Source organism: Manacus vitellinus, unplaced genomic scaffold (assembly GCF_001715985.3).
Source record: "Manacus vitellinus isolate BGI_N305 unplaced genomic scaffold, ASM171598v3 scaffold_1_pilon, whole genome shotgun sequence".
In the NCBI taxonomy this organism is placed as follows: domain Eukaryota; kingdom Metazoa; phylum Chordata; class Aves; order Passeriformes; family Pipridae; genus Manacus; species Manacus vitellinus.
Window position 1 is genome coordinate 46,483,229 of NW_021939396.1, and position 12,991 is coordinate 46,496,219.

General features: G+C 39.8%; 1 protein-coding gene across 1 annotated transcript in view; it reads left to right on the forward strand.

The window, feature by feature from the left end:
* The first annotated feature begins 10,964 nt into the window (after positions 1 to 10,964).
* Positions 10,965 to 12,991, forward strand: part of ANKRD29 (ankyrin repeat domain 29) — a 29,380-nt gene continuing 27,353 nt past the window's right edge. Inside the window, exon 1 of the mRNA XM_008928351.3 lies at positions 10,965 to 10,991. Within this exon, the coding sequence (XP_008926599.1) occupies positions 10,971 to 10,991 (21 nt within the window). The 5' untranslated portion in view covers positions 10,965 to 10,970. The remainder of the gene's footprint in view (positions 10,992 to 12,991) is intronic.

Here is a 12,991-nt window from a genome sequence, read left to right on the forward strand (position 1 = left end):
CACATCAGGTGATACGGAAATTTGCTCTTTTTTTGAGATAATAATGAATCAATATGCCAGCAGGTAGCTAGAAAGTCTCTCAGATTATTTAGTCCAGAGTCTCTGGTCAGTGGTCATTAAAGATTAAATTGTGTGTCTTATTCCCCCATAAAAGTTTCATCTATGGCATTTATGTTGAAGTCAGTCCTAAAGATTTAGTCTGTGGAAGAATCTTCCTGCGAAGTACTGAACCTTTCTTCAAAATTATAATCAGTTAAGCACATACATAGCCCAGAGTACTAATACCCAACCAGAAGCTTTCTAGCTCATATTAGACTCCCTGGTTTTATCAAGGAAATAAGACATTTATCACATCCTGTCATAAATGTTTATGCATGGTTAATATTCAGATGTGTGCATCTATAAGTAAACTTTCCTTAGTTGTAATAAAGCTTTTTTGCAGTACAACTAGACTAAACTAAGGTTACTTGCAGACACTCTGGTTTAACAGAAAAATGGCTCAGTGTACAGTTATATGCTGGCACAACCCATGTCTTCACTGAATGTCATTAAATAAGATGCATTCTGTTAAGATCATGTGGGTCTCTGCTACTCTGGTAAAAGTAGCCTTTTCATCTTCCAGAAATTTCTTGTGCCACAGTATTTGAGGACTGTGCCATGTCCCCTTGCAAAAGATAAATTATCCTCCATGTAACCAGAATAGAGACACAAAAAAGCTGGGACCTAGGTCTAAAATGCAGTTCTGTCAGCAGAAACAGTTTAGATGCCTAGAGTACTTAGTGTATCCCAAAATCAGTTATTCAAAACTGCACTTTTGCCTTGTCCTTTGGTTTGATTTCTTTTTTTTCTTGTTTCTTTCACCTGTTTCTTTCTGGATGTACATGCTAGGATGATGCCATCCTTCTTCACAGACCGTCTTTTTCTAAATGTCCTTGTACTGTGCCTGGGAGATCTCATTACCCATGCAAATGGAGCCTCTCATATTGCCCATCCTATCATCTCATATGATTCAGGTATCTCAGCTGAGGTACTTACAACTTTTTCGCAATTAATTGTCTGCATAATGTTATCGTACCATGCAACTGTGCTTGTTGCATATTGGTTTAATAGCTACCATTTACTTAGCATCCTTCTACAGCCTAATATGAGGACTGTCTTTTCTTCCGCCAGCCAGAAATCTCATGGACTTTTTCCTGTACATTCTGCTTCCTAAGTTTACTTGATGTATTCTTATAATAGAAAGCCACTGTGAATACTCTCAGTTTCTAAGGGCTCTTAAGGTAAATTGCAACATCTGAAGAGCATTCTCATCATAGCTCTTTTTATATCTTTTGGTCTTTCTGGAAATGTCCTGGCTACAAACAACTTACTAGTGGGTGCTCATGGCTTGATGGGATTGCGGACAAAAAAACTTAAAAATGTCTATGCGGCTGATGCGAGACTTAGCTTTATTATTTCAAACTCTTTCACTGCAGAGAAGTGCTAAGCCAAAGAGGGAAGGTGAATGTTTGGTGCTTTACAACACTTTCCTCATTCGTGAGAAGGCAAATTCCATTTTCAAGGCAAAACCATGAGCTTTCATCAGTAGCCAGTGTGTAAGAGTCATGCCTGTCCCTCCCGGTTTTGATCTTTGTGTGTTTACTCACTGAGTGTCCTGGGCTAGGGCAACCCTGGAAGGGAGACACAACTTCTTTGCCATTCGATTCCAAATAATAAGTCAAGAGAAATACTCTGAGGTGTGTAGCTAAAGGTATAGTTAACTTAAGATTCCCTAAGCAAACTATGCTTGACTGTAACTCATGTTGACTATGTGTATCTTTCTCTTTTTTTTTAACTTGAAGAAACTTTCTAATGGGCAACATTAAAATCCATCCCCTTTATTGTTTTACTTCTTAATCGATTTCCTTTTTATTCTTTATTCTTTATTCTTCCTGTATTTTTCATAGAGTTGCTCATGGACTTAAAGTTCAAAAAGAAGAAAACAAGTCTTGGTCATATAATGCCTGGTCCTTTGTGAAGAAGCACATGCTTCCTTTGGTCAGTATCCAAAGACTTGTCAGTCAAGTATCTGGGGAAAAATGTCTACTCTTGTATTTTTCACATCCTCCTTTTTTATTTTTCTGACATTGGTGCTATTATTACTCCTTTGGCCATCATGAAGGAAAACAGCCTTGCACAGACTCCCTGCCACAGTACACCAAGCAGCTCCTCATGGAAACCACTTCTTTGTAAACTGCTTTTCTTAGCAGGCTTTTTTAACCATTAGTTAAATTAGAGTGGCATCTGGATTTCACAGTTTTCTCTGCAAGAATTTTCTGTGATCTGATCTCTATTAATTAGGCAGTGTTTTTCCTGGGATCTGTTTCCAGAAAAGTTTTTATACTCTTAGATAGTGTTGCTGTCACAAACTGCCTCAGGTTTACTTCAGTCTCAGCTCTAGCCTGACCATCAAGTTCTTAAATTTTAAATAGAACCTTATGTTTAATTGTGATAGGAAGACAGACTTCTAGCAGTATAACCTGAGGAGACAACAGTGCTATATCAATTTATTCCAGCTGAGGATCAGGCGACAAATATAACTAAAAATTCAAACAGGTACAGTGCAAGAACTTTATGATTTACTTATTTTTATTTTTGTAACTTGGAAAATATAGTAAATTTAAAACAAATCCCTTGTGAAAGTGTAGAATTAGTGGAGAATACCTTCACTTTTTTTTTAGCACAATTACAGATTTCTGTAAGACAGACATAGTACACTACAAAAATTCTCATTGGAAGAGAGTTTATAATTATAAAAGTTATAGCTCTTATAAATCCCTAATTTTTTTGTTTGTTTTTAATAACTGGTTTCAGACATGTTAATTATCAGATGCTTCATTAGGAGATTGTGATAGTGATAGCTTCTTAGTGTTGCTGTGGTATTAGTCATTTGGGTATTTTATGCCTGTGTCCTTTAGCCAAGTCCTTTCTTTTCCATTAGTGGACTGATTTTCTGAGCAGCAGAGCATAAGACAGAGAAACTGAACAGACTGAGCGGTAGCCAGTAACTTAAATAAATTTTGTACCTGGCAATGTAAGTAGTTTTCCTCTCACATGTGTAGAGTTGACTCCCATGGAACTTCCTTGTGCCCTGTCATTCTTACCCTCAGCCCAAGGTCCTCAGTCCCTTCCTTTGAAGACCTCCACCCTCTGCAGCTGAAGATAAAACCAATCAACCAGATCAGTTTTACTGAGTGGTATAGACTCTAAGCTCTCAGGGAGCCATCTCAGAGATGGATCCTGAAAGTTATGTTCCGCAATGGCTTCTGTTGTCCCTGGACAAGGCTTTTGGGACAGAAGAAATAACGAAACACATACGGTCTTGCTGTTCAGAACGCCTCATGAGAATGAGATGGCAAGAATCTTGTGCTTCCATGCTAAATACAGAGCAGTTTTGTGGTTCCTGTGCAGTGCTAATGAGGTTTTCCCCCTTAACAAATCTGTTTACTTAGGCTACAGTAGCTTATGGGATATACCATGCATTGTTCTCACACTCATGTGATATGTATGTTTTCGGAACCACAACACCTCCCACAGTAAACTTATACACAACAATATTCAAACAATGCCTGGGAAAAATGACTGTGATATTATTTAATTCGAATCTACCTTTATATTTAGACAACTTCACTGCCCATCAAGTTTAGACTCCCCATGGACTCGGATGGTTTCATTGTCTGTGTGAGTATCCACCAGCAGTTAAGCGCCAGGCATGGAATTAGAAAACTTGCAAACTCAAAGCACTTGAATGCAGGCTCACAGACTTCTCTCTGGCTGAGCAGACAGGAAACAGGTAAACAGTTCGCTTCAGACTGAGTCATTAAATCAGCATATACAGAGGATAAGCAGGGAAAGCAAAAGGAAGTGACAGATGAAGAAAACATACAGTCACAACCTGTACTCGCTGTTTTAAAACCACGTAACTTGAAGAGAGCAATATTCTAAGATTGGGAAGAGAAGGATGAAAAAAAAACTTGAGTATGTTGTATCTGTACAGATGCTAACATAGAGATGTTTAAATTGGAGCTGTTTGAAGGTCAAAAGGCATTTGCACCTAAGTGAAGATGACATGTTGGTTCTTATGCTGGACTAGAAATTGGTCTTAAATGGTGGTTGTAGTCCTTTCACTGACTTCCTTGACCTGTCACTTGATATCTGTGGCAAAAAGCGTTAATTTGCCCTGAACAAATGGAAAAGAGAAAAGAGCAAGGCATTGAAACACTCAAATGACAATTTGTGGAAATTGCTCTCTACTACTTTTTTAAATGCTGTGCTAACTTCTCTCTGAATCCCAGGTCATTATCTCAGACATCAGTTCAAAGGTTCACATGAAGGAAGTTAATAACACTCTTGTGATTCCTAGCAGCTACATGTCCTTACACAAGCTTATACTAGCAAATTTGGTATGAAATTGGATATCATAGGAGGCCTCAGCAAAAGGGCCATGTATTGAAAAGACAGATTCAAGGTAAGAGCTCCCTAAAAGGATGAATGCATACAGTTATGAACATGTTGGGTAAACTGTTTCTATTATTAGATAAACTTTTCCATTTTCAGGTCCAGTTTTGTAAATTCTCCATTCTATTTTTAAAAAGTTTATGGGATTCATAAATATTTGGTACAGTTTTCCTGAAAAGTCTGCAAGATTTGTTTTAAAGGATGTTTTACTATTTCTCTCATTATCACTATTAGCTCATAGGACTTTCTTTATACACTAGTTTTTGTAAAATAGACCTGGGGGTTTTTTAATTATGGAAATAAGGAACAGCCCATGTAGCTGGCTATGTTACAGTTTAGCAAGGGAAAGATTCATGGAAATGACAGACCAGATGGCAAAACTTTTACTCTATAGACTGCTTTATCAAAGTTATTGCTGATAATTTAAATGCCTTTTCTTGAACATGTAAAATTTAAATTAACTAACAGTCAAAAAACGTTAAGATATTAACATGAAAAGTGCAATACACAACTTGAAGACTATAATGTTCCTAGTAATTGCAAAATTGATGGTCAATCTATTAGCTTCCTTTGCCCTGAATTTTGCAATATTCCATCTTCAAATTAAATTAGATTCTACAACAAAGATATCAGCAAAACCAGGTCAAATTCCTTAAAGAATCACGCATAAGTGCTTCCCAAATCCTGAAGTCAGTCTCCTAAAAGAGGGTGCAAATGTACTGGAAAGACACGACAGCATGGATTAGCCTGATGCGATCTGATGAGTTAATCGTCAGAGGTGTCACCGTATGGTAGGATTTACTGATTTCAGTGTCCGAAGTATCAGACCTTCATGAAGTTATGTTATTGAAATCGTTGTCCATGGAGTGCTAGCAAGAATAACATTTTGGCTTGAAATGAGTAGCATCGTTTTTGTTCATAAATAGATCAAGTTAGGGAATTACATACCACCCTAGCAGCAAGGCCATGTGTGTATTTCTATGCATTTTCACAGTGACACATTGATGGATATGTACTGGCACTTTCCTGATTTAAAACTCCTTGTACACAGGTGAATGCTGGAATTAAAATGCCAGTTCGCTGAATTAGTTTAGAAGTGCCTCTCAGATCTGTCACTATTTCGCTTCTTATGAGTAGTTATCTAAACACATATTGAAAGACAATTGGAATTACAATAATATGTTGCACTCAAAGTAATATTCAACTCATAATGTCCTAGCATTTTGCATGCAAAGGTTGGCAAGTACATAAACGATGGTCCACCTGAGACATGCTGTTGTTTTCATCTGTGGCTGTTCAAGTGTTTCCCGTGAAATGAGCAGTGCTATTCTCATTGAAAGAAGCAAGCCCATTTATTCAACCTTGAGTGCCTATGAAGGAGCCAAAGGGCATCAAAAGTTGCAGCCAAGAGGCAGCCAAGGATTCCTTTTGGTCAGAAGAATACTCACAAGCAGTATAGCATGCTAGAAATGATTAACACTCCCAGACAGGGGATGGGCATGCCCAGGCACTCCAGAATGTATCACTCTTGTTGGACACGTACAAGCTGATGACACAAGCTGTTTTCAGTAGATACAACAAGCTTGGAAAGTATCACATTTATTGTGTATCCTATGTACCATGAATTTGCTTGTGCATAGTGCATCCTGAAAAAGTCAGGTTCACCATGTCCCTCTAGAGGGTTGATGGAGCACACATACATGAAACCTATAGTAAACTGCAGTTCACAGGCTTAGGATCTCCAGAGAGTTTGCAGCCCATTTGTAGGGGCTGCAGGATGTCTGGCAAATACTGAGACTATCCAGATTCTCACTGAATGAGAGAACACACACAGGGCAAGGAGAAGAGCTGGTGGCACAAGGCTTTGGATAATTTTCAGTCAGGAGGGGGGGGCAACATGGCTGTACCAGACATCTTATCATAAGGTGTTTTTTCTACATCAATGACTACATTGCAGTGTAGAGATACCTAAGCTAGCTGTGGTAGTAGTAGCACAATACAGGCTGTCTGTGTTTGCAAGTAGTGCAGCCTAACAGGAGTGAATCTGTAGAGCAAATAGATGGTGCTGAAGACCTGAATTCTACATTGTACCATTTAATGTTGTGTTTGTGTGTTTGTTTTAATTCAGATTAGCTCTCTTTCAATCCCAGGACATGAATGCAGTTTGCAGCTGCAGTCCACTGAGTCTGCTCCTGGAGAAATTCTTTGAGATTAGTTCAAAATGGATCCAGTTTATATAGTGCAAGATTCCTCCACAGTAAGAAAAGAGCACAGTAAAGAGAGACAATCGGGAGAGTCACTTCAGCTGTGTACTCCTCATCTAGACTAGAACTCTAATGTGAATGTCCCCAGAGAAGTCAGCATGAACTGATTTACCAATCCAAGCAGTTGGATTTGTTGGTCTATGCAGATGTCCATGCTTGCACAGCAGAACTGTTGGTGGTGTCTGAGCTTGCCAGCTCAATTCACTCCACAGTGCATTGCAGGCTTTAGCCAAGATCAAGAGTGATTTTAGCAACATAAAGAGTCCAAAGGTCGGGAGAGAGAAAATATTTTAGAGCTGCTCTCTTACTGTGTGCTGGTATTGAATCTTGCTGACAAAAACTGATGTGTGAAAACCTTAGGCTGATGGTTTCAAAAGTAATCTTTGTCCTGGTGTCAGCATTTTGAGTTATAAGGCAAGAGAATGTAAGGAAGCCAAACTGAGAAGCCATTTTTGAAGATTTCAGCACAAAAGACTTGCCTAAGCCCACACAGGAGGTCATAGGCAGAAACATACAACAGTCGTCTAAGAGGCAATGATCCAAGATTTTGAAATCATGCAAAGAGAACTAGAGTAGTATGGAGGATTTATACCTTTAGTAAAATAGAAATAGAGTTTGCTGTTCACAGTAGCAAGGCATATTACTGTTGTCTGGGTAAAACCAGGCTTCAGAATTTGTAGCTGAAACTGCTGAAGATTGCTCCATTTTACATTTTAAATTGCCTTTTGTTTTTAATCTTTGGGTAAAGTAGTTTATTTCTGGAAAAACATATAAACCTATTCGCATTTAAAAAAATATTTAAATAACTAAATGCTAATGGAAGCAAATGTCTGAGGAAAGAAGACAATGTAGATACAGCTGAAATCAATAACATTATACTAAGATCTCCACCATTTGCAAAACTTCAGAAAAAAAATAAGTTACAAACGGAGGATAAATTTCACAGGCTCTCATCAGTGATCTTTATCCAGGTGATATTGAAAGCAAATGCATTGACACTATTGACATACAGCCATATGGGAAATGAGAAAAGGTAACGCAGAAACATATTTGTCAATGCCATATCTCCTGAGTTACGCAAATGCAATTGTGTGACACACCCTGCAGTAAAGAGCTCTGGAGTCTTGAAGGTGGCAGTCAAATTTAACAACAGGTTCTCAAAATGGGGGCAGAATCTCATGTCAGAGTTTGCTGAAGTTACAAAACATACACTGATCATCTTATCTGCTGAAATATATGTATCCATTTCCATACACAGCAAGCAAAATTACATTACTCTTCACTCACGTTTCTAAATGGGTATTTGTTTGTTGATGGCTATTTTTAAAGCAAATAGAAATTAATGTTGTCTTTGCATAAAAACTTGTAGATGTTTGGATCAAGAGCTCCAAATGAATGTTTTGGCTAATCCAAAATTTGTGCTACTTCTTTTAATCCTTCATATATAGATGTGTCTGAACTGTTCTGGCTTATGTGAAGTTTGTCTGTGACTTACACAGAATGGTTGATTCAGCTTAAAGGCAATAATTTGATTTGTTCCTGCAATTCATCTTAGATCGCCTTCAGATTTGTACAAGACAACGTGATTCAGGATATTTGAAATAATCACTGTGATGAAATACTGGGTGATAGGAATGCAGCCTACTGCCCTGCAGATGAATTCTGCCTAACAGGTAACAATTCCCAATCCATTCAAGTATCTTGCAATCTTAAGTATTCTGCCAAGAATCAAAAATAAGGGAGATGTGGGTAGCATCACCACATAGCCCTAAAATGCAGTATTCCCACAGCTAGTAGCAGACATTGGGTTTGCAAGGCAGCAGGGCTGAGCCTTTTCAGGTTTACTGTCTTTAACTTTTCTTGACCTCCCTCAACTTTGTTTTACATGGCTTGGCTCTAACAGCGGTTCTTCTAATTGAAATTAGAGTTTGGTTGTAATGTGGAGCTGTAGACTGGTGAAGAAAGAGTCAGATGTAAAAGCATGTTAGCAAACATATAAACTGATGTTATGCAGACCCTAGAGGGAAGAAGCCATTACCATGAACATCATATTCCCTGCAGCGACCAATTCCCGATGCTGACAGCTCACCATAACCTCCCAAAGCACTGCCATCAGAATGAAACCACCAACCTTGGGACTTAGCAGAGGAGGGGAAAGGTGAGGATAATATCAGGAAAAGGAGTAAAAACTAGAAAGTGTGTATAGGTTTTAACTGTAGTATTATTAATATTACCTTTTTCTTCCTGTATGGACTTCTTTTTCTGCAATAATTGTATCTGCTCTAGTAATGGTTCTTGTGTTAGACTGTTAAGATTCAGTTATACTAATTATAAATTCTTGGTTTTATATATATGAGACGTGTTTCCTCTTTGCCCATAAACATGATTTTGAGTGTAACAATAGATAGAGATCAAAAAACAGAGTTTCTAAATGCATTCTGGGATAAACTTTCAAAGGATCACCAAAAAAGAACATACCTTATATATACATTTCTGTATTCAACAGTTCTGACAAATTATTGAACCTGAATAAAAGAACAGAAAAATCACAGGAGACCGTGTGCAACAGAAAATAGGTGCAGTTTCAGATTCTGTGGGGAAATTTAGAAAGGCACTTCAAAATTTTTCCCTTGACATCCAAAATACAGACACAAAAAACCTGTACTTCTTTAGTCTCCATTTTTGTTGTTTATCCAAAGAATTTTTTGTTTTTCCTTTGTCAAATATTTTGGCTCATGAATGTGAAAAATTTAGCATGTTATTCACAATAGATTGAATAAATACAGGGATTTTCCAAGGGTGAGGTAGGGAGTGTGTACAGATCAGTAATATTTTCCTCTGTCAGTGGGCAAGCAACTCTGTGCAATTGGGTCAGAGCAAGGATGACTCTTAACTATGTAATCTACTCAGTTTATTCCGTATTTTTAAGCTTAAGAAGAAATCAGAATGATCATCCATGTTTGTATGATCTTCTCAGTAATTAAAGTGAGGTTCACACCAGGCCATGCATTCTGAGATGAGCTTGTGCTATTAGTGGCTTTCATCTGCTTCCCTACCGTTTGTTTTACTGTATGCACAGATGAATATTGCCTCAGGAAAAAGATCTGTAGAAAATCCTTCACTTGCAGATTTGTAGAATAAACTATTTGGATCTCAGCGCAAGTATTTGCTCTCAGTGCACGCGCATAATTTTCCCATGAATGGGATTTATGTGTGCACATCAAAAGAGTAAAATCCCTAAGGGCTCAGTTTAAACCAACAATAGCAAAGAAATTCAGGAATCTCCCACCAGAGCATGCCCTGCTTTGCCTATTTTATATCACGCAGACTTTGAATGAAATCTGTGGCAGCCAGGCAAAACAGGACATGCATTGGCTTTATGGTTGTTCATTTTTAAAGGCTTAAAATTAAGCTCTTAAGAACTCACTGGCTTCCTAATGAGAGCACATCACCCATGAGAGATAGTGTTGGTGATAGCTGGATGCAAGCAAGGTGAAGGGGTGCTCACCCCCACATGCTTGTGTGGCAGCAGCGTGGGTGTACTCACAACCATTACTCTTAACAAGGTTTTCCTGGATATGAAGGGAAAAGGCTGCGAAGTACAAAGGAGGTGCTGTGGAGGTGGCATTAGCTCTGTGATGGGGCTGGGGCTGGGGTAAGGGTACCCGAGTTTTGGACCATTTCTGTTCTGTTTCTGAGCCACAGAGGCCTGATCTATAGGTCTGAACGAGAGGCTGAGAGCAATGGGTCCCCCACTGCGGGGGCTGGCTTCTCAGGATGCTGCTGCTGAAGCCGGGGGATACTACTACTACTACTACTAATAATAATAATAACAGCAACAATAACAATAATAATAATACCACCAATAACAATAGACTAAAATTCTATGTAACTACATGAAATTATATGCTTAAAAATAATTAATTATATTCTACTATTTTCTAATTTTATATTCTTAAGGATAATAATAATATTAATCCCAAATATTCTCCTCCTGCATAAAAAAAAACCCAAAAAAACACCAACAAAACAAAACACCAAAAACCAAAACCTTCAAAGGGGAATAATAAATAAGCAGAAACCCTGAGCACAAAAAGTTGATGCCGGAGGGAGCGCGCCCCGCCCCGGCCCCGGCGCATGCCCGGGCGCGCGACGGTGCCGACCGAAGCTGCGCGGGGCTCGGAGCGGAGGCGGAGGCGGAGCGCGGCGATGTGCAGGATGTCGTTCAAGGTGAGCCGGGCGCCGGGGAGAGGGGCGGGGGGATGCGCCTTTGGGTTCCCGCTTTGCGCTTGCCGTGCCGGCAGTCCGTGAAGTGCTCCGTCATATTCATGGGTTCGGGGATTGATTTTATTTCTTTTTTTTTTTTAGGAAAAACGAGGGTGGTTTAGGGCGGAGGGAAAGAAAACAGCAGCGTCCTTCCCGGGCTATGGGGTGCACTGGGAGTGCACTGGCAGCTGATAGAGCGGACGCTTTCCACAGCTGACAGCCTCAAAAGGGTGCGGGGCTTGTGTTACATAAACTGCGAGACTCCGTGGAGCGTAAAGCTGGCTTTAGGGTGGCCGGGCTCCTGTGCTGTGGGTTTTGGTGCAGTCAGGAGCCTCCTCTTCACTTTTCCAACCGTCTCTGCTGGTGCTGGTTGTGTAATAGTTAGGAGGCAGCCTTTATCCGTGCTCTTCCTTTCAGGCTGTGGTGTCCACTGAAGCCAGGCTGGTTCATTCCCTTTGCTGCCTCCAATTCCTGTCACTTTCTGTACTTCTTCCAACCAAACCCATGCAAGAGCTCTCATTTCAAATTCAAAAACTGAAATAAGTTTTTTAATCTGAGGACAGGATTAAAAAGGTTATTTGGCAAAGAGGGAAGCAAGCAGCAATTTACTAATTATGTTAACAGATAATATTTATGATGGATGTACGTCTTCTCCTTAGTTATGCACTTTCTGGATGCTGTGCTTGCCCTTCTCTTATTGATCAGCAGCTCGGTGCCAGTCCTTTGCCATATTGCTTGTGTTGCATTACTTTATTTGATGGATTATTCCCTGTACCTGCCTCTCACTCCTGTCAAGTTATCTCCCCCATGAAGTGTCAGTGCTTCAGAGGCACCATGTCAGCTCAGTGGTGGTGTAGCGGGTGGTTTCCACCTGCAGTTATAGCCCTGGCAAGCAGGAGAATACCTTTGTTCACAGTGCAGCTCAGCCTTATACTTGGTGGTGAAATCACAGGGTCATGCAACGGTTTGTGTTGGAAGGGACCTTAAAGATCATCTCATTCCAACCCCTCTGTCATAAGCAGGGACACCTCCTACTAGACCAGGTTGCTCAAAATGCCATCCAAGCTGGCTTTGGACACTTCTAGGGATGGAGCATCCACAACTTCTCTAGGCAACCTGTTCCAGTGCCTCACCACCCTCACAATAAAGAATTTATTTTGATCTAAACCTGCCCTCTTCCAGTTTAAAGCCATTTCCCCTTGTACTGTCACTACATGCCCTTGTGAAAATGTGGGGGCCCTGGAGATGAACATAGTACTCCAAGTGTGGTCTCAACAGAGCAGAATAGAGCAGCACATTCCTCAACCTGCTGGTCAAACTTCTTTTGGTGTAGCCCAGGATACACTTGGCTACAGTGCAGTCTCTGTGGTTTATTCCCATTTTGGTCCTGCAGTGGTCTCATACCTCCTTTTTTTTTCTTAGTCTTAGTCTTTTCTGTCCTTTCATTCTGTCTCTATGAGTTTTTTTCCACCTTCATTTCTCACAAGCATCCACCCTAGCTTCATGTTCCTGGTGGTACCAGCCCTGTCTTCTTGTATTCTCCTTTTTTGGCTTCCTTGGTTTTTTCTTCCATCCTTCAGGTCTTATTTTCTGTTATGTCTCTGTGAGCTCTTATTCTGTGCCCTGTTTCTCACTTTGTGAGAAAGTACTCCTGTTCAAGGTGGCTCACTGCTTTCCTGCCCCTCTGGAGAGTTGCAGCCCACACCTCCCTCTGCTTTATTTCTCTTTTTGCTTTGCATTTTCTCTTTTTCTCAGAAAACTGTATTTTGCTTCGATCCCTACTGTCCCAGTTTGCTACTGTCTATTCATGTTTTCCATCTTAATATTCTACTTACCCATGATGTACCATTTGTCTTTCTTTCTCACTGTGTATATACACGACTATTCTCTCTTCTACCAGCTTTTGCCTGTCTAACCAACATTTATATCTTGAGTGACCTTTCTTTTTTATCAGGATCCTTCAT